Source organism: Drosophila yakuba, chromosome 2L (assembly GCF_016746365.2).
Source record: "Drosophila yakuba strain Tai18E2 chromosome 2L, Prin_Dyak_Tai18E2_2.1, whole genome shotgun sequence".
Taxonomy (NCBI): Eukaryota; Metazoa; Arthropoda; class Insecta; order Diptera; family Drosophilidae; genus Drosophila; species Drosophila yakuba.
Window position 1 is genome coordinate 29528972 of NC_052527.2, and position 21591 is coordinate 29550562.

Sequence of the window (21591 nt, forward strand, 5' to 3'; positions counted from 1 at the left end):
ATTAATCATCAGTCCCCAAACCACGGCGTAATTTTTCTCCGTGACTTGAATTTGTCGGATGTCATTATCGCGCCCTACTGGCAACGAATCTTTAAGAAAGTGAATCGTTGCACATTAATCAAATTCTTGTTGTTGTGTATGAGGCTTGTGAAGGCGTCATATTAGTCTTGCCAGTCCACACACTCACCGGAAAATTTGCAATGGCGCTATAGGCGTCCATATAACGCTCCTCAAATTCCGACAGAAAATTCTTCGAGGCATAGCTCGATCCCGCGAACCCTTCTAGATAGACGATCATCCGTAGTTCTTCCACATGCTCTAGACCCTTCTTTAAATAAATTCTCATTTTCCGCGATTGCGAATCCTTCTTATGCGTCTATCCTCTATATCTGTGGTTTTGCGTTTGACACCATTCGGGCTTCTATACTCATTTAATGGCTTTTCCCCCGTTTTAAACTGTAGATTTTTTTTCCATCTCCCTGGGATCACAATAAAATTTTATTTTTATTTTCACTTTTCACAAAATGTATTATTTTTTTACTTTTCGTTAAAGAAAAATTAAAAATTCATCTCCCTGGTACCAATCGATAACCCTAAATAACGAAAACATAACTGATTATAGCAAACACGGTAAAACCTGTGATATAACCAGAAGAGATCTAAAAATCATAGGACTATATCTAGGACATCTTCAAAAACAGATCCAGCAATTCGAATTTAAACCTTACAGATATCTTAAACCACACCAAAAAATCTACAGCATTTACTTACATTTATAAAAAAAGCAAACATATTCCATCTTCTGTAAACATTCTTTCGTAACACAAATAACAAATTTCCGTAATACTCCATTTGTTAATCACTGTATATTTATTGTAAATAATTGTAAATATTGTTGAAAATATTAAGTAAATATTTTTGAAGTCCGGCTATAAGCGCCAGCAGCTATAACCGATATCTGTTGTAGCATAATTTTAAAACTTTTGTCTACAACGTACAAATAAATAAATACATAAACAGGAAAAATGTGAACAATTCCTTGCCGACATAGTAAGATTGTAAAAATCAGCAAGGCCTATATATTTTAGTTTCTAATTCTTTGATATTTTAAAGTAAGAAGCAAAAATTGTTTCCCAGGATCCGTTAATTAGTTAGCGAAAACAGTTGCGCTCAACATTTGTATTCCCGAAAATATGTTATGACAAAAGTCTCTCCTCATTTTTTCTTATAGGCGTTAAAGTGGACATCGCAAAAAGTTTTTTGGCACATCAAAATTTACAAGACTAATAAAGAAATGAAAATATAACACAACAAATTACAAATGTGTGGTTGTGGCAGTTGTTGGCGGCTAATGGGCGTTAGAGTGGGAATGACAACGTACTGAAACAAACTTGTGCAGCGTATGCGTCACTAAATTCATCATATCTTATTTCAACTTTTTAGCTTTCATAGTTCCTGAAATCTCTACGTGCATACAGACGTAGAGACAGACAGACGGGCATGGTTAGATCTACTCGACTGGTTGTACTAATTAATAATATATATACTGTATCGTGTTGGAAACGCTATCTTGGTCCTGTTACATACCATTCATCAAATCTAGAATATACACTTACGCCTTAAGGTCTCTTTGATAATGTGCACGGCACAAAGCTTAAAAGTGTGTTTTTTTTTTTAGCACAGCAGAGCTGCAACGACGACACCTTTGGAACATCAAGGAAACTCCGATTTTTTGAAAATAATAACATTAGAACCGTTGATACCTGTTTGGTTGGCCATAATCATCATCGTAACATGCTTGGGCTTTTCGGCTTTGTTTTCAGGTCTTAACTTGGGTTTAATGTCGATGGACCGCACAGAATTAAAGGTAAAAGCGGAATATATAATATAATGTTTTAATAACTGAAAACTTTAGATTTTGCGGAACACTGGTACGGAAAAAGAAAAAAAATATGCATCAAAGATTGCACCTGTTCGTGATCAAGGTAATTATCTTTTGTGCAGTATCCTCCTGGGTAATGTGTTGGTTAACTCAACCTTTACCATTCTGCTGGATGGTTTAACTTCTGGACTCTTCGCTGTTATATTTTCCACATTGGCCATCGTACTTTTCGGTGAAATTACTCCACAGGTAAGTTTTCTTAAATTTCTGATCACATAAAATAAATAAAATTATAAAAATGATCGGAACATACATAAAAACAAGAGAGGACGCTATAGTCGAGTTCCCCGACTATCTGATACCCGTTACTCAGCTAGTGGAAGGGAAAAGGAGAGTCTTAAACACAGTTTTTGGCGGTTTGTAGGCGTTATAGTGGGCGTGGCCGAACGTTTCTTGGCAAATCGATAGAAATTTACAAGACCAATATAAAAATGAAAAAATATCAAAACATTTTTCAAAAGTGTGGGCGTATCAGCTTTGGGCGGTTTGAGGGCGTTAGAGTGGGCGTGGCAAAAAGTTTTTTGGTAAATCGATAGAAAATTACAAGACTAATACAAAAATGAAAAAATTTCAAAACATATTTCAAAAGTGTGGGCGTGGCAGTTTTGGGCGGTTTGTGGGCGTTAGAGTGGGCGTGGCAACATGAATCGACAAACTTGCGCTGCTTCTATGTCTTGGGAGTCTGTATGCTTAATCTCAACTACTACTACTTTTATACTCGTTACTCGTTGAGTAAAAGGGTATACTAGATTTGTTGAAAAGTATGAAACAGGCAGAAAGAAGCTTTTCTGACCATATAAAGTATATATATATTCTTGATCAGGATCAATAGCCGAGTTGATTTGGCCATGTCCGTCTGTCCGTCCGTCTGTCTGTCTCAGGAACTACAAAAGCTAGAAAGTTGAGATTAAGCTTACAGACTCCAGGGACATAGACGCAACGCAAGTTTGTTGCCACGCCCACTCTAACGCCCACAAACCGCCTAAAACTGCCACGCCCACTGTAACACTCACAAACCAACAAAAACTGTCACGCCCACTCTAAAGAGTCCCATTCAGTCTAGCGAAACACAAAAATTGGCCGATTTTGATAATCGGGGAACTCGGCTGTTTTTCCACTAAATTTTTTTTTTTTAATTACAGGCAGTGTGTTCAAGACATGGATTGGCAATTGGAGCTAAGACCATTTTAGTAACCAAAACCGTAATGGCTATAACAGCCCCACTATCTTATCCAGTTTCTCGTATTCTTGATAAATTATTAGGCGAAGAAATTGGTAATGTTTACAACCGAGAACGTTTAAAAGAACTTGTCCGTGTGAGTAAAAATTATGTTTTATTTGTAAATATATTTTAATCATTAATAAATATTTTAAATGTAGGTTACAAACGATGTAAATGATCTTGACAAAAATGAGGTAAACATAATATCCGGAGCTCTCGAATTGCGTAAGAAAACTGTTGCTGACGTAATGACGCATATAAATGATGCATTTATGCTGTCATTGGATGCGCTACTTGATTTTGAAACAGTGTCAGAAATTATGAATTCTGGGTATTCTCGTATTCCGGTATACGATGGTGATAGAAAAAACATTGTTACTTTACTTTATATTAAAGATTTGGCATTTGTTGATACTGATGATAACACTCCTTTAAAAACGCTTTGCGAATTCTACCAAAATCCTGTTCATTTCGTATTTGAAGATTATACCTTGGATATTATGTTTAATCAATTTAAAGAAGGAACAATTGGTCACATTGCTTTTGTGCACCGCGTAAATAATGAAGGTGATGGTGATCCTTTTTATGAAACTGTCGGGTTAGTTACTCTGGAAGATGTAATTGAAGAACTGATTCAAGCTGAAATTGTTGACGAAACCGATGTTTTTGTTGACAACCGTACAAAAACCAGAAGAAACAGATACAAAAAAGCGGACTTTTCAGCGTTTGCCGAACGTCGTGAAGTGCAAACTGTTCGGATATCTCCTCAATTAACACTGGCTACTTTCCAGTACCTTAGCACTGGTAATATATATTTAACTTTATCATATATTTATTGTTTAATGTTTTAACTTTTAGCTGTCGATGCTTTTAAAAAAGATGTTATTTCTGAACTCATTTTGCGGAGGTTACTTAATCAAGACGTGTTTCACAACATAAAAACAAAGGGAAAGAGTAAAGATGATCCAAGCCTTTATATTTTCACACAAGGAAAAGCTGTCGACTTTTTTGTACTTATACTGGAAGGTCGTGTAGAAGTTACAATTGGCAAGGAAGCGCTTATGTTTGAAAGCGGGCCTTTTACTTATTTCGGAACACAGGCGTTGGTCCCAAATGTAGTTATTGGTAAGAAAACATTGTTAATGTTTTTTTTTTTTTTTTTTAAATCTTATTTATTGAATCTTCCCTTTTACTTAAGAGACTAACAATAAGTTTTCAAATCTTATTCTAAGCTAGCTAATTATCATTTTATGAGATGATTTGTGCTATGTGGCCTAACAAATTTAACGCTGGGCTGGTTGATCGTTGCGGTGCAGTCGACTTTGGCTGCATACTCAAAGAAGTTTTCTTGCAAGGGGATTTAGAAGTGAGCCTAGTTTTTCCTTGTATTTTACTTTTCTCTCTGTTATTGTCTCAATGACAAGTTTTATTTCTAGGTCTTTGTGTATATTCTCGTTCCGAAGATACCATGGAGCTCCAGTTATGATTCTCAGAATCCTAGACTGTGCTCGCTGTATGATACCATGGAGCTCCAGTTATGATTCTCAGAATCCTAGACTGTGCTCGCTGTATGATGTCGATGTTGCTTCTCGATGCATTGCCCCATAGCTCGAAGCCATAGGTCCATATGGGTTTAAGAACGGAGTTATACAAAAGGACTTTGTACTCCAGGCTTAGGGGAGACCGAACGTTTATAAGCCAGTGTAGATCCTTTGCTTTTAGTCTCAGGTGCGTCGTCTTGGCCTCTATGTGTTTCCGCCAGGTGAGCCGCTTGTCCAGATGAATACCTAAGTATGTTACGTCATCGGCTTGTGGGATGCGCGTGTGGTTCATAACCAAGGGTGGGCAGCTTTGTTTGTTAAGGGTAAACGTAACTTGTTTGCGTTTTAGTTCGTTTACTCATATGCGCCAATTTGCAAGCCAATTCTCTACACATGTTAAATAGCGTGCTAGTTGCATCGTAGCTTTTACTGGGCATCTGGATCGACTCAGTATTGCAGTGTCATCAGCGAATGTAGATATAGTTAACTGGTAATCTGTTGGGATGTCCGCCGTGTATAGGGTGTATAGAATTGGACCTAATACACTTCCTTGGGGCACTCCAGCTTCTATAGTACAATCGCTTGAAGTGCTTGAACTACATCTAACCGCGAACACTCTTTTCTATAAGTAAGACTTTAGAAGCTTATGTAAGTTTTGAGAAAGCAGTTTGATTATTTAAAACATCCATCCAACCATATTCTATCGAATGCTTGTGCAACGTCTAGGAATAAAGCTGTGCAGTGTTTACGATGTTCAAAGGCGTTTCTGTTGTGATGCGGTTAACCTGCTCAATAGCTCCATATATTGCCCGAAAACCAAATTGGTGCGATGGGAGTTTGTAGTGTGTTTCGAGGTGGGTACTGATTCGTAGCAGCTGCACTTAAGCTTCTTGCTTTATGATGATGGCTGTGTTTTCTCTTTCCCGGGCTTAGGGATCATAACTATGACTGATTTTTTCTACTTTTGAGGGAAATATCCAATTTTGGTAATTGCGTTGAAGAGCCAGAAAATTTGTAGAACTGCATTGTAGAACTGCTCGGTGATCATTTTTGGGGTTAATAAGCCAGGCGATTTTCCAGTCTTTAGTTGCTCTTTAATGATATTCGTTATTTCGATTGGCTGGAATTCTATGGGATCTTGTGGTGTTAAGTCAGATGGAGTTAAGAGTGGAGTGTAAATGAACTAGTGGCTGGCTTTGGTTAAAATACTTTTCTGAGATGATCAGTGAAGGCTCTGGCTCTATCCATGTCACTACGAGCCCAGTTTCTGTTGGTGCCTGTAGATTCCTATGGGCTTTCAACAATGAGTTCTTTGTGCTGGTGGGCGTAAGACTCTCGAGGTAACGTAGTTGTGCGTCCGCTTCTTCTTTCTGAAGTGCTTTAGTAAGTCTGGAAACCAGGTGAGCACAGGCAAATCAGTATCCCGACTTGTCATGTCTTGTCGACTTGTCTTTATACTGCATGAGTGGGTACCTTGTGAAGTTGATGCTTTTGCTGCTGCAACTAGTGTTGATTCTAGGTCACCAGCAAACTGATCAATGTCTTGCTCTACTTCAAAGGGGCTTGAAAAGTCGGTATGGCAACAAACATATTTTTTGTACCTCTCCCCACTAGTCCTGCTGCTTGTAAGCCTATACGGCCGCTCGATGTGTTGCAGCTGGTACATAAGATGAAAGAGCACAGGGCAGTGATCAGATGAAAGTTCTGCAAGTGCGTAAGCTGTAATTATTGATTGGGATATCCTCATAGTGATGGCAAAGTCAATCAAATCTGGAAGGTTCTTAGGATCTCCTGGCCAGTATGTAGGCGCACCCGGAGAAACATAATTAAGCTTGCTTTCCGGTTTAATAATTGCGTTGTACAGCTGTTTTCCTTTTGGGGTCGCTATTCGAGATCCCCGGTACATGTGCTTGGCTTTCCAATCGCTAGATGCAACAAACCTTTCATCAAGCGAGTCGAAAAGTGTTGTGAATTTGTCCTCAGATATTGTGAAGCGGGGTGGGCAATAGACAGCAGCCAGAATGTGGTCACCGTTATAGCGTTGGAGGCTTATAGAGGTTTTTGTAGGCAGTATTCTTGCCAATTACTAAGAAAGTGGTGCTTAATTCGGGATCGGATTAGTATGCCAGTGCCTCCATGGCCTTGCCATCCGGGTGATTTGTAAAGTAAAATTGTTATCCTGATATTTGAAAATGTTTCTTTTCAGTAAGATGAGTCTCTGAGAGTAGCATAACATCAATGTTTCTGTCAGCTAAGAACTAAGCAAGCTTGTGTCGCGAAACGCTTGTAGCGTTCCAGGTTGCTATTATTAAGGAAGTCATTCAGGCATGCTTACGATTTGGATTTAAAATCAAAAAATTGGTTCTCCGGTTTTCAAATTCGTAAGAATTGTTCGATTTGTAAAACGGACACTTTTGTTTGGCCGAAATAAAAAGTAAATGTCTTTTTTATATCAAATCAGATATTATTTACTAAGGGAAAAAAATAATTTACTCAGTGGTCTATTGATGTTAATTGTACATCACCACAAGATCATTCTACCTTTTAGGTATTTTATGAAATTTATTTCTTACCCTAGCTCATATATGACAAACAAAATGTTGCCATCGGCAACAACAATTTTCGATTTGGCAACGGGTCGATAAGTACGCCGGCAAAAGCTTTCGCGAAGGTTGCCATACCGTGAAACGGTAGGCAGGTGAAACGAAAAAGGCAGGTAAATATAATTATGAAATATAAAAGAATTTATTAATTCATTTAAAGCAGGGCCAAAAGTATTGTTTGTATAAAATGCTATTTAATTTAACTGCTTAAATGGTCAAAGTGTAGTAAAAATGTAATTGCGAACATCGGAATTAGAACTGTGAAAAAGGTGGCAGCTCTAGATTTTCTAATTTTTTCACATTGTTAAATTGTGACTAAAGAAAAAAATATGCTGTTTGAGCAGCAAGAAGCGATGAGAAACGAAACACTCCGATAGAAAAAATTTTGCACCTAAAAACGAAATCAAAAGATTTGGCCCACATCGAAGTCGAATAAAAATAACGATTACCGGAGCATGCCTGATTATGCTGTTTTTAAAGAAACGAGCTCTTGCATAGTTGCTTGCATGAATGCCATAAAGTCTTTAATGCTTTGCTACATCGAAAGCACAATCGGTTCAACTCCAATTGACTGCTATTGCATGTTCTCGTGATTGTATGTTTCATGAATGGGGTTGTATGCTGATTTGACTCTGACTTTAGTGTACTTGCAAAGGAAAAATTTGGCATTGTTAGGTATCTGCCAGACGAAAGGATATAAGTTGTAGTCGGTTCCGTTACTTTGTGAATTGCAGGTATGGTACGATCACGAGCTGAAGTCACTCGTTTGTTTAGGCGACTCTTAAGTTCCTTGTAAACAATGCATCCTCGCCAGTTGGCTGTGTGGTTTTCGCAACAGTTGCTGCATAATTTAATTGAGCTGTCATCCTTGTTCTTAGGACAGTTTGCGGTACTGTGAGCATCCCTGCAAATGACGCAGATAGATTTTAAAGTGCAGTACGCTTTGGTGTGGCCGTTAGTGCACTGCACAGGCTGCTTGCGCTTGTGTGGCTCTTCGATAGTTATTCTGCGGTGCAGTAGAAACTGTAGTTTAAGAATAGGATGTACTTCATTTTTGCTGATTTTTTGACTCGATGGCTCCAGTTCGACTTTGAAGAGTGGCTGCGGCTCTTTCTTCCTGTTAAGAATGTTGATCACCGTTTTTGCCTTAAGGTTTTTCTCCTTTAGTGCCTCGATAATTTCGGATGGGGTCACTGATGATTCAATTCCTTTAATGACAACCTGCAATCTTTTGGCACTTTTACGCTGGTAGGTATAGTAACTCTTTCCAGCTTCATCCAGGTACTTGGTCACTGATCGATGGCTAGACTCATCCGGAGTCTGCACTTTCGTTTCATGTATGTTTCCCTTGGTAAGAGGTATAACGTGGAACTTGTTTTCTCCGATGATCGTAGCTAGTTTGTTAACCAGTGCACTTGGGGTTTTCTCTCGTATAAATATTGGTGGCGGCTTAATCTTCTTCTGCTCCTGTTCTTGATTGGACGCACTTCGCAGTCATCCAGTAGTGCAAACCTATTTGAAGTTGAGTTGTCAACGTTGGTGCGATTTATTTTCGGCTGATTGCCAGCCTGTTTGTGTTGTGGGCTTAGCTTTCGCTTTATTTGAATGTAGCGATCCAGCCCTGTTTGACACAGTTTTGTGTTTTGTTTTGGTTCTTGTCCGCTTTTGTTTTTTAGAGTCGGAGAGGTTGCACTTGCTTTGGTTGTTGTTGATTCAGCAGAAATGTACACAGCTCTCGGTACTGAGCATAGTGTTGATGTTGTTGTTGTTGTTGCTATGGGTGCAGTTGCAGTAGATATCGAAGTTACTGTGCTGGTAGCTACAGAACTTGACACCGTTTGCAATGAGGAGAGCGCGAGAAAGACGCTCTCAATGCGTTCGGGTTCACATCGTGCAGTCATAAGCATTGGTGAGCAAGACCGCGATCGTTTGCTATCTGCAGGTGCTAGGTCATTGACCCGATGGATTGTTTGGCACTCGCGGGCGTCAGACACGACGGTGAAGTATGCATTGTTTCGTTGGAGAGAGAGCCGGCGCTCGTCTTGCTCTTTTTGCCGCTGAGCGCGCAAATCGCGTTGGCTCATTTTGGAACTGTCGATTTGTTTGTTGTCTATTTAAATTAGCTTTTGATTTAATTTAATGTTTCCACACACAACAAATATTATAGATTTGCAATTTAACATTGCTAATAGCGTCTTTTCGCTGATATTTGTAATTTATTTTGTTTTATTTATTCACTTCACTTAAGTAAATTGATTTTATACCGACCTCGATCAAAATACGTCTTACCCCGACGCGAGTCACAGTTCTTGTTAATTCTTAATGTAAAAAAAAATTTTTCTTCTTGTATAAAATTATCCATAACCATTCTTAATATCTCAAGGAATTGGTCTTTCATAGCTAGACAATACCATTTGAACATTGAAGACAAAGAGACACTAATAATACATATATATAAGTTATTAATTTTTTAACGACAAAAATTAAGTCCAACAAGAAATATTTGGCTGAGGAATTGTTAGGAAGCACTTACAGGGGACTTGCTTTGTAATTCTTATTGTTCTTGTCCTAGACATAAGTTTACCATGTCTGTCTATGTCTTTTAGTTAAAAAACAACAATGGAGAACGCTATAGGCGAGGTCCCGAATAGAGATGCCCGTTACTCAGCTATTGGGGGTGCGAACGAGAAAGTTAAACAATTGACATATCAATAGAAATTCGCAAAAAAAAAAACTAAAAAAGTAAGAAAATTTTTCAAAAGAGACCGTTTGTATGCGTTAGGATGAGCGAGAAAAAAGTTTTTTAGCAAGTCAATAGAAATTTACAAGACTAAAGAAAAAATTAAATAGTATTACAAATATTTCATGTGTCTGGAAACTGCATGTATAATTTCAACTTTCATATGGACGTGCAGTCGGGCGGACGTAAAGATGAACAGATCGACTCGTTAATTGGTCCTGTTTCTTCTACCTGTTACAGCCGATTTCAGGGGTGAAGGCTACCCATTCCAAACCACTGAGAATTTCTTGCTGAAGTACTTTTGCAAAAAGTCTGAAGCAATGCTAAGCCAGAACTGACCTTATCATGCCCAAGGCCCCTGCAGAAAGTCAAGATCGAACTTAAGATCCTTAAGCGATTTAATCGATTGAAGCTTTAATCGGATTGCAGCTTGAAGCTCCAGTTTAGGAATAGACAACAGTTTCTTCGGGGCTAGGCGTATTTTTCTCATGACAAATATGCGCAAATAAGCAACCGCTGAAAATGCTGCTGGACTCGCGACGACGAATATATGCACATCCAATTGGTCGCAGCAGCTTAAATAGGATAGTAATTTCGCGGAACCTTTTGCATATTGTGTTACACATATTTTATTTTGACTTCAGTAGCTTCGTCGAAAACGATGTAGCTGAACATGTTATCTGGTTTGTGAACCGACTGTACTGTAAAATGTGGAATGCACTAGACTGGTTTTGATGTGTCAATAATTTCCGAGTGACTTAGCTCGCGAGCATTACTCCCTTTCGACATATTTAGTCATCTCTGTCTTGTATTTTTAATCCAATTCTTGATTAGCGTGCATCTTTTTTATACCCGTTACTCGTAGAGTAAAAGGGTATACTAGATTCGTTGAAAAGTATGTAACTGGCAGAAGGAAGCGTTTCCGATCATATAAAGTATATATATTCTTGATCAGGATTAATAGCCGAGTCGATCTGGCCATGTCCGTCCGTATGAACGTCGAGATCTCAGGAACTACAAAAGCTAGAAAGTTGAGATAAAGCATACAGACTCCAGAGACATAGAAGCAGCGCAAGTTTGCGATTCATGTTGCCACGCCCACTCTAAGGCCGACAAACCGCCCGAAACTGCCACTCCCACACTTTTGAAAAATAATTTTATATTTTTTCATTTTTGAATTGGTCTTGTAAATTTCTATCGATTTGCCAAAAAACTTTTTGCCATGCCCACTCGAACGCCCACAAACCGCCAAAAACTGTCAGTGTTAAAGACTCTCCTTCGCACTTCCACTAGCTGAGTACTTCGACTTTAGCGTTCTCTCTTGTATTTGCGTACAATCTTTTCTCAGCCATCACATAACTATCCGGCATTCTTACATCTTCCTTCCATGGCAATCCGATTACAAACTGTTTCCCAATTCGTTCTTGACCTTGATCTTGAGTAGCCCTTTTTTTATTGCCCTCATTTGTATTTGAATTTGTATTTTCTATGGAATCGTTATTGAAATCACGGATACACTTAAACTTCTTTAATTGACGATCGGCCAAAGACTTATTTTCACGTTGATTGTTTTATATACCTAAACGGGCTCTGTTTATATATATTCGTATACCCTATATTTCTGAGCGGAGGGCCTCAAACATGGTTACCAAGTCATGGCTCTTATCACTGTCACCTCGATATTTAATCTCTCGTCTAATTTCTCCTCGTATATTGACTCATTAAGCTTCTTTAATTTTTTAGGGACACGATGGGGTTAAAATTATTTGCCCTGGCGGCTAGCTATACTCCTGCTCACAACCGTCTTTTAGTCACCCAAGTAAATCAAGGCCTTGCTCAACATTTTTCGTAATACTCGTTCGCGCTGCTTTTCTAGCTGTTTTGTCTTTTCTAATTCGCAGAATTCTAAATTTCAGAGGAAATTTGTTCACACTGACATTGGGCATCTGTCTCACACACTCGCCGCATTTAAAAGTTTTGTACAAACTGGTTAACAAATTTATTATATATCCTGACAGGGTGTTGTTTCATAGGCATGCGTACAAGATAATTCGACGACGGGCTTGTGGCAGCAGTACCAAATGAACTTATACAAATTTATGAAAATGTCATTAATTGTCCGCTACGTAAATGTATCACTTCATCACCCCGGCAAAACGCATCACAAAATTGAAAGATGTTACGATATTTTCAATTTATTTCAGGCGTTTCAATTTAGTGTTTGCTGGCGCGGGTTACTTATTTCAAATTTAAGATTACTTAACCAATTGAAAACAAAAAATACTGTTTTGACAATAAATAAAGGGTATGCTAGATTCGTTGAAAAGTATGTAACAGGCAGAAGGAAGCGTTTCCAACCATATATCAGAATCAATAGCCGAGTCCGTCTTTCCTTCTCTCTGTCCGTCCGTATGAACGTCGAGATCTCAGGAACTATACAAGCTAGAAAGTTGAGATTTAGCATATAAACTCCAAAGGCATAGACGCAGCGCAAATTGGGTAACCCATGTTGTCACGCCCAACGCCCAACATCCGCTCTGAGCTGCCAAGCCCACACTTTTGAAAAATACGTTGATTTTTTTTTGTTAGTCTTGTAATTTTTTTTTTTGCCACGCCCACTCTAACGCCCACAAAACAATTAATACTGACACGCCCACACTTTTAAAAAATGTTTTATACTATTTCACATTTTTGTTAGTTATTTAATATATGATATTTTTATTTAGACTTGTAAATTTCTCTCGCTTTGCCAAAAAACGCCCATTCTAACGCCCACAAACCGCCAAAGAATGTCAGTTTAAAAATGTCTCCTTCGTACTTTCACAAGCTGAGTAACAGGTGTCAGACAGTTGGGGAACTCGACTATAGCGTACTCTCTTGTTGAATTTAAATTTGACGTTATACTGTTTTAATGAAGTTGTTTAGGGTATAATTTTCATGTGAGCTCTTGTGGGCGCTGGACTGGTTTATTGCCGAACTGAATTTTCTTTGTTGCATTCAGTCTGACTCAAAAATGTAGTTGTACCCCTCCCTTTACATCAGATTCTGGCTGTTAATGTAAGGAGGTAATATGAGGTTTGCATTCCAATTTAGGCCACGTAAAGCAAACAGTAAGAAGTTTTTTTTCACTGCGGTCCGAGTGGACTCTCCTTATTGTGGACTCCAGGTCAGCCGGTCCATACTCAAGAGCCACTTAAGTTTTTTACGTTATCACGGCTCCATATTTAAAAGCTATCTAGCCCGGATTGTAAGTCCGAATGGCAAGATAATTTAACATCGTCTGCGTACATAAGTACACGCGAATGTTTTGTTACTAAGGAAAGGTAGTTAAAAAATAAGGTGACCAGGGTGGCTCCCTTGTGGGAGACCGGATGTGATTTGGAGGATATAAAAAAGATAATTTTTAGTTGAAAAGTATGTATCAGGCAGGAGGAAGTGTTTCGGACCATATAAAGTATATATATTCTTGATCAGAATCAATCACCGGAGTCGATCTGGCCCTGTCCGTCTGTCTGTCCGTCTGGCCGTCCGTATGAATGTCGAGATCTTAGTAACTGTAAAGGCTGGAAAGTTGAGATTAAGCCTGCAGACTCCAGAGACTTAAAAGCAGCGTAACTCTAGCGCCCACAAACCGCCCAAAAGTACTTCCACCAGCTTAGTAACGGGTATCAGATAGTCGGGGAACTCAACTATAGCGTTCTCTCTTGTTTTCATTTTGCATAATTGTTTTGGTTTAGGGCGTTCACTAATGATGAAATGGCTGCTTTTGCGAAGTAAAAGTGTGGCTTGCGAACTAAACTAAGTATCCTATAAGTTTTAGGTGTAAGCCGTTATGGCTCGTTGGATTCGACTTTTCAGCTCCTTGCAGACAGATTAGCCCAGTTTGCTGAATGATTTTCTTCATACTTTTTTATTACCGGGGCTTCATTGTTAGCAGAGCACGGTTCGGATTTGTGGCCGTCTCCACAACGTACGCAGACTGTCCTAGGATGTCCATACTTCATGTAATTCAAAAATTGCACTGGCCAATTCCGCTTGTACGACTCTGCTACTGAAAATTTTTGATGCAACCAGAACTCCTGTCTAAATATTAAGTAAACTTCGTTTTTCTTTAATAGTTGGTATCTAGTTCTAGCTCAACCTTGTGGTTTTTGGACTCATATTACTCTATGTGCATATGTAAATTCACAGGGGTATGAGGAGTTAAAACTCCTCAGAAATGCAGATGAAGATGGCATGAGGAGGATCTGCCGTTGCCAGTTACGCAACAAGTCAACGTGGTCGACTGTGTCGGAGACTACGTATGTGAACCCGGCGATTGCCTGGTGTGTCCGTACGATCCGAGCAGGCGTGGTGACGGCGCCACCAGTCAGAGCAGACATGGGGTTGACATGTTGCCGTTCCACCAGGCGATTGCCTTGGGGATCGCAGCCGTTAGCTGCGTGAGTCCGCATAGGACGACAATTCTCAGCCCATGTGCCGGGCACCCAACGTAATCGGGAGATCACGTTTTTAATATAAATTTGGTGGGACAAACACACGAAATCTACCGACCTAGCCGCACGTGTTCCGTAACGAGCAGACTTCGTTACATCTGGCGCCCAAAGGCGTGATTATCCCGGCAGTATACGCAAAAAAAAGTGCAGTATGGGTAGAAGTTGGATCTACCGTCTCAAAAAAGAGGATTTCGCATATATCGCACAGAGGTTGTGCATATCACTGTCCGGAAGTACAGAGGACATACGAAAGGCCCTGGGGGTGTACTACACAGAGACGGAAAACGACCCAAAGTTAGCAGCAATGTGGATAGAATTGGAGGCAGCATATTCAGACAAACCAGGTCCAAGCGTAAAGCTGACAAATCCCGAGGGTAAAGACTTCATAGCAAGGCTGAAGGAGGAGACGAGTAGGGAAAGGAGGCCAAGTCCAGAAAGACCCAGGCCCAACCAGCCGAATTACGCAAAAGTGCGTAACGGGGAAGAAAAGCCCCTCGAATTCCTGGAACAGGTGGAGTCGTCCGCAAACACGTACGGCTTGGACCTGAACATGATTCCCCAAGCAATGCCGGAATAAATGCGGGGAAAGGCTCTAATGTGGTACATATCCAATAACAGACACTGGAGGACTTGGGCCGAATTCATAGATAGTTTCAAAACATTCTTCTTGCCCAGGAGGTACTTTACGAAACTCGCGGACAAGGTGAGGCAAAGGAAGCAAGGGTTTAGTGGAGCATTAAAGGACTGCATGGTCGAGATTCAGACCCTAATAAGACCCCTGTGGTACGGAAAAGGGAAACGGAATGGGAAGCCTTCGCGGAGGAACATAATTTCAGCCGCAACAGGCCCGCGGCCGCAACACACGTCACGTGTAGAAGGTGTGAGGACGCAGGCGATCTAGGTACACAGACCCAGGAACAGTGGGCGCAATATACCCCGGTTTAGTCCAGGCGACAAAACACAACCCTATGGAGGCCGACAGCCACCACCCAGAGACACAATGGAACGACACTTGGGGGCAACTCGGGTCAGAGCCCAACCCCTGTTGCCAATCCGCAAGAAGCTTGTCGTAGGTGCGGTGGACATGCCCATTGGGCAAGAGGCTGCCGAAACCAGAGGCTGCTGTTCTGCTGGATGTGCGGGAAAATAGGAATCCGAAGTACGGAATGCTGTCAGAGAGCGGGAAGTGGGCAGCGATCCCAGCCGCAGAGAGGCGAGCCGGGGTCGCAAGCTGCCGCCTCTCCAAACTAACTGGAAAATTAATCGAGAAGGAGCAGCATTTGTCCGCAGCGGTAACGATCGGTGGGGACACGTACAAGGCCACGATCGACACCGGGGCAACAGCAAGCTTTATAAGCGAAGAGCTGGCGGACAAGCATGGATACGACGGTAGTTTAGGTTGGCAGATGGAAGGTGCGGCGAAATCAAGGCAAAGCTCGAAATTGGTGTGGAGTTCGGCAACAGGCGACTCAGCATGAGCTTGCTGATATTACCAGGAATAGTGGAATTTCCTCACGCAAGTCGGGCCGAGATCAGGTGCGCCGGTCATGAAATCGAGGTCGAGGAAAAGTTGTCGGTCGCATAAGTCCAAAAGGACGGCGAAGAGGATGACATGAGCTCGCGAAATTTCACTCTATGACCGGAACATCTAGTATAGCCGAGCACATGATAACCATGAAAGATGACAAACCGATTAAGCAAAGATACTACCCCAAGAATCCAAAGATTCAAGGGGAGATTAATGCAAAAGTGGATGAACTTCTGGAAATGGGACTAATAGAACATTCAAGGAGACCGTACAGCCCATAGTCATGGTGAAGAAGAAAACGGGTAAATGGAGACTTCAGGCAGATAAACGCGATTGGCCATTCATCGTGATTGGCCGCACCCTAAAGGAACACAAAAGAAACCTCAGGGAAGTGTTCCGCCGTTTGAAGAACGCGAATCTAAGAATAAACCCAGAGAAATGAAAATTCTTCAAGCAACAACTACTGTACATAGGGCAACGCGTCACAAGCCAAGGAGCCAGGAGCACGAACCCAATACCTTGAAGTCTCATCTTGGTACCGACGTTTCGTGCCTGACTTCGCGCGCATTGTAAGGCCACTCAACGGCCTCCTCAGCAAGAGTACCAAGTGGAGATGGTCACAGGATCACCAGCAAGCCTTCGAGGAGGTAAAAGTTAGATTAGTTACCGACCCAGTCTTGGCGTGCCCCGATTTCGAAAAATGTTTATCCTGCAAACGGACGCCAGTGACTACGGGATATGCGCGATCCTCACACAGGGCACAGAAGATGGTAAAAAGGTCATTTCGTACTCCAGCCGGACCCTAAAGAGAGCCGAGAAGAACTACCTTACAACATAGAAGGAGTGCTTGGCAATTGTGTGGGCTATTCGGAAGCTAAAGCCGTACCTGGAGGGCTTCCACATTAAGGTAGTGACGGATCATATGGCTGAAGTGGCTGAACAACATAGAAAGCCCTTCGGGAAGAATTACCAGATGGGCGTTTGAGCTACAGCAGTATGACTTCGAGGTCACATATAGGAAAGGCCAGCGTTTCAGCGTCAGGCCAAGACGAGAGTCAACGGGGACATTCAGCGAGCAAGCCGGAATACTGTTTCTTTCACGCGGACATCAGGATTCCCCAACTAACGTCAGGCTCAGGCACACTCAACGTATCCCAAATACAAGCAACAGAGGCGTCCGTTTCAGCGTCAGGCCAAAGCCGGAGTCAACGGGGGCATGCCACAAGTAAGCGGGGCACGGAGAAGCAATGCACTCACCAGACCAAGGAACCAACATGCTCCCGAGGAAAGGTGAGGGGCGGTACAGAAGTACCGCAAGGCAAGCTAAATAAGACAGCAGGGAAGAAAGTCCAGGATTAACCAGGGTAAAACGTTTTTTTTATAATCCAACTTACCGGCAAAGTTCAATCGGTGGGCGAAAATATCGGAACTAGCAACACATGACGGGTCACACTACAGAACTACTATGGTCATCGAGTGGCAACGCCGCACCCACGAAAGTCATCGGGATCTACCCGCAACAATCGATCGACGGGAAGTAGTGTGACCAAACGACGAAAGGACGAGAATGCGGAATGCGGAATGCGGAAAGAAGAGTGAAAAAGGGAGTGGCGTCACGGAAATTAAAATCGGCGCAAAATTTGAAAAGGAGGAAAGAAGAATACACTGAAAGGAGATCGGCGCTGTGGAACTGAAGACAGAGCTGTGAGCGCCGACGGGATCTCAGGAATGTCCCGCAGTAACTGCAAGGCCGAATTTAAATTTTTCCGAAGAAAGGGGAGGATGTGAGGAGTTAAAACTCCGCACAACTGCAGATGAAAAGATGCACAAAAGCAGAGGAACTACAGCCGTGATAGTCAACAAGATCGCTACGTGAAGGAGTTCGGGACAAGACACTGAGACGCAGGTAGCGCAGGTCCAATACGACGAACCACGGTAGTCCGGAAGCATTCAACAGAAGGGTCCCGAAGAGACGGCAGGAATTGCGGTGTAGACCCGATCGACTGTGTCGGAGACTACGTGTTGGCGTGTTGCCGTTCCACCAGGCGATTGCCTTGGGGGTCGCAGCCGTTATCTGCCGTGCGATAATCAAATTATATTATAAAGCTAGGCCAGAATAAATACCCAAGAAACGAAAACGGCAAATGTTTTTACTGGCAACCAGATGATCACGTTTTTAATATAAATTTTGTGGGACGAATACACGAAATCTACTGAGCTAGCCGCACGTATTTCGTAGCGAGCAGACCAATAGAATCAGTTCAAGGCTTTGATGCTGTTTTATAGTTTCTTCTTTAACCATTTAACTTTTTGGTGACTATTCGGAAGTGATCTTCCGTTTTGATTTGCAGTTTCGCTTATTGTTCCTTTTGAGAGTGGAATTATGTAAAAGATATCTTTCCCAACTAGCTTAACAATTTTTTTAATCAATGCGTTTATTGTCTTCTCGGCCTTTAATTTATGCGGAGCTCTCCGTTTATTTTCCAATTTTATTTTGTCATCTGTGTTTAATACAGTAGTTAACTTTTGTCTTTTTGGCTGTATGTATTTCGCGATGGCTAAGTTTCCGTTTGGTAACTTTTAAGTAGCAGTCCAAAAAAATCTGCAATGCCGTGACCACTTGTTGACTTTCTGTATCATTGCATTGCTTTTGTTTTGAAATCCCTCGTTATTCGACTAAAATAAATACTGACCTTAGCAGTTTTTTCTTTTATATTTTTTGTTTACTTATATAAGTTCAGTCTCCTAAACTGTTTGTACATTCGAATGTTTTTACGTCTTCCGAGCCGTTAAATTTGCAAAGCCAAATCATACCCCCGTTAAGTTTTCGACCATATAAGGTATATATATTCTTAATCAGAATCAATAACCGAGTTGATCTGGCCATGTCCGTATTAGCGCCTCGATCTCAGGAACTATAAAAGCTGAAAAAGTTAGGAATGCAGGTTCTAGAGACAAACATGCAGGGCAAGTTTGTTTCCAAATGTTGCAACGCCCACAACCCGCCCAAAACTGTCACGCCCAAACTTTTAAAAAATGTTTTTTTATATTTTAATTTTTTTGTTTGTCCCATTCCAACGTTCACAAACCGCCCAAAACAGCTTATGATTAAGCTTAATGATTTTCTCGAGTGCGCGGGGCTGACTTCCAGATGTCGTTTACACTGACACTAGTAAAACATTTGACTGTGTAAATCGTATATTTTTTGTAAGAAAACTTGATTTTTTAGGATCTTCTTTCTCTTAAAATCTACTTTATTCTATCGCTTATCGATATCATTGTTTATCTTGTTCACACTAAGGCGCGCAATACAAAAATGGGATATTTACAGTTAAAGATATTTCTTGCCATTTGGAATTGCCTTCCGATCCAGACGGCTTTCAAATATGGTGCCGTGATACGTGTTATTCTTAGAGCGATCATTACTAACTTTTTTAACATATAAATAGATCTTACTAATATGAATATATTTTCTCGTTTCTTCACACTGTCCTATATTGCGTCTACCTTCTCGAGAATCGAGCCGATCTGTCGTATATTAAAGCCCACATGCTTAAAGTTTAAAACAACAAAAATTTTGTTAAGCTAATAAAAAATGAGCCGTCACCTTATTACATGCTAGAGCATTCGCATTCTGTTTTTATGAGCCCATCATTCTCGTATTTCGATTCAATGGAACTCGACTGTAGCGATCTGCCCTATTTTATTAATATCAAATTACAAACCAATTCTCATTAAATCTTTTTTTTTTTAGACTCTCCAACACAAATGGGTTCTCTGCAGTCTTTAAATATGGACTCAAAAATACGCCAATCTTTTGTACCTGATTACTCAGTTCGTGCTATATCGGATGTGATTTATATAACAATTAAAAGGGTTTTGTATCTAACTGCAAAGAAAGCTACATTGTTGGAAAAAAGTCGAAAATCTGGGACATTTTCCAGTGAGACCTTCGATGACGAAGTGGAACGTCTATTGCACTCTATAACAGAAGATGAAAAGCCTTTTTGTCTTGCATCAAATCAAAGTACGAGACGTCTATCCATACCTAACCGAAGTGTAAATTGTTCTCCAACAAATATGAACAGCTCTCCCGATTTGGTATATAATAAAGTCGACGAAGCCATTCAAGACGGCACGAAATTAAAAAACTTAAACCATGCGGGCAATGTCTCAGAAAACATAGGTTCTGAAGTAGAGGACCTTCACAGTGGAGAACACGATGACAAAGATACGGCAGCAGCTTCCATGCCTCTTTTGCCACAGCTAGATGATAAATTCGAAAGCAGGCAAAGCAAGCCCTAAACAGAAAATGCAGGCCACATTTACATACGAGCAGTTATTAATATTATATTATTAAAAATCATTTGTTGTATTAAAAAGCTTTAAACCATTGATTACGTTCAAAAATTATTTTCACCTTTCCCATTTGTTATACCAAATAGCTTTCCGAAGGAGTATATGAATATATATATCAATGCATTTTTTTCCTTATATATTATTTTCCTAAATATATTTATCTTTAAACGTGTAAAAACAATTTTGAAATTTCACAAAATAGCTTTTCCAGAACGGTGTATTAATATATACATATACATATGTATATAAATATATATTTAATTTATTGCCTTATATATTATCTTCATAATTGTATGTACCTTAAAAGTTGCCTCGTAAACTACGTACTTAAAATATTTCTTTCCTTCACTTACTCTTCCTTAGAAATGGTTTTTGTAGGGCTAAAAGCGATGTTAAAGAAATAAGTTGCCTGTTTACATAAATTTGCCTGTTAAAACGTATTTTCTATTAAACTTAAATGTGTTTGTGAACACAGCCAATCTGGTGTATTTTATTTTCATGTCAAGAATTGAATAAACAAATTCAAAACTACTCTATAGTTGTATAATTTATTTATTACTTTTAATATTAAGTTAAACCATCCCGCAAAAATATGTTAGTACATACCTTACCTCAGCGAAAATTCCAAGGACACTTTAAACAAAATATTCATTGCATGATTAACTATTTTTCATATTAAAAGTACGGTTCAAGAATTAAGAAGGAAATTTTGTTCCGATTTCAGTTATAACATATTAAAAAGTTTGTAAATTAAATAATAAACTGATTATCTGGCCATGTGTATGTGTGTCCGGCCATCCATATAAAATCTGTGATCTAGGGAACTAGAAAAGCTAAACAAAAATTGATAGGCAGATTCTAATTTGTTTTAATACGTTTCCACGTAAACATTTACTATTTTGTTAATTTCTTTCCAATATCGACATTCCAAAATATTTATATTTCTATATATATTTATGTAAATTTTTGTAACAGTCGAAGATATCGACAATGGGGATGTTTAAACAAAAATGTTTTAAGGGGCAAGTAGCTTAAAAGCCCGTAAAAAGGTATTTTTGCACTTCTTTCAAGTCTATATAATATTTATTTAGGGTGATGCCTTAAGTAATAAAAAAAAAACACCTTTTTACACAAGTAAAATTTGTTATTTAACCAATTTT

General features: G+C 40.0%; 1 protein-coding gene across 2 annotated transcripts in view; it reads left to right on the plus strand.

Moving 5' to 3' along the window:
- LOC26536428 (unextended protein) overlaps window positions 1-20910 on the plus strand; it is a 44160-nt gene extending 23250 nt beyond the window's left edge. For both annotated transcript variants that reach the window (XM_015189737.3, XM_015189735.3), the window contains 6 exons: window positions 1679-1867; window positions 1916-2131; window positions 3085-3258; window positions 3323-3968; window positions 4023-4289; window positions 19827-20910. In XM_015189737.3, coding sequence (XP_015045223.1) covers window positions 1679-1867; window positions 1916-2131; window positions 3085-3258; window positions 3323-3968; window positions 4023-4289; window positions 19827-20377 — 2043 coding nt within the window. In that variant the 3' untranslated portion in view covers window positions 20378-20910. The remainder of the gene's footprint in view (window positions 1-1678; window positions 1868-1915; window positions 2132-3084; window positions 3259-3322; window positions 3969-4022; window positions 4290-19826) is intronic.
- Window positions 20911-21591: the final 681 nt, after the last annotated feature.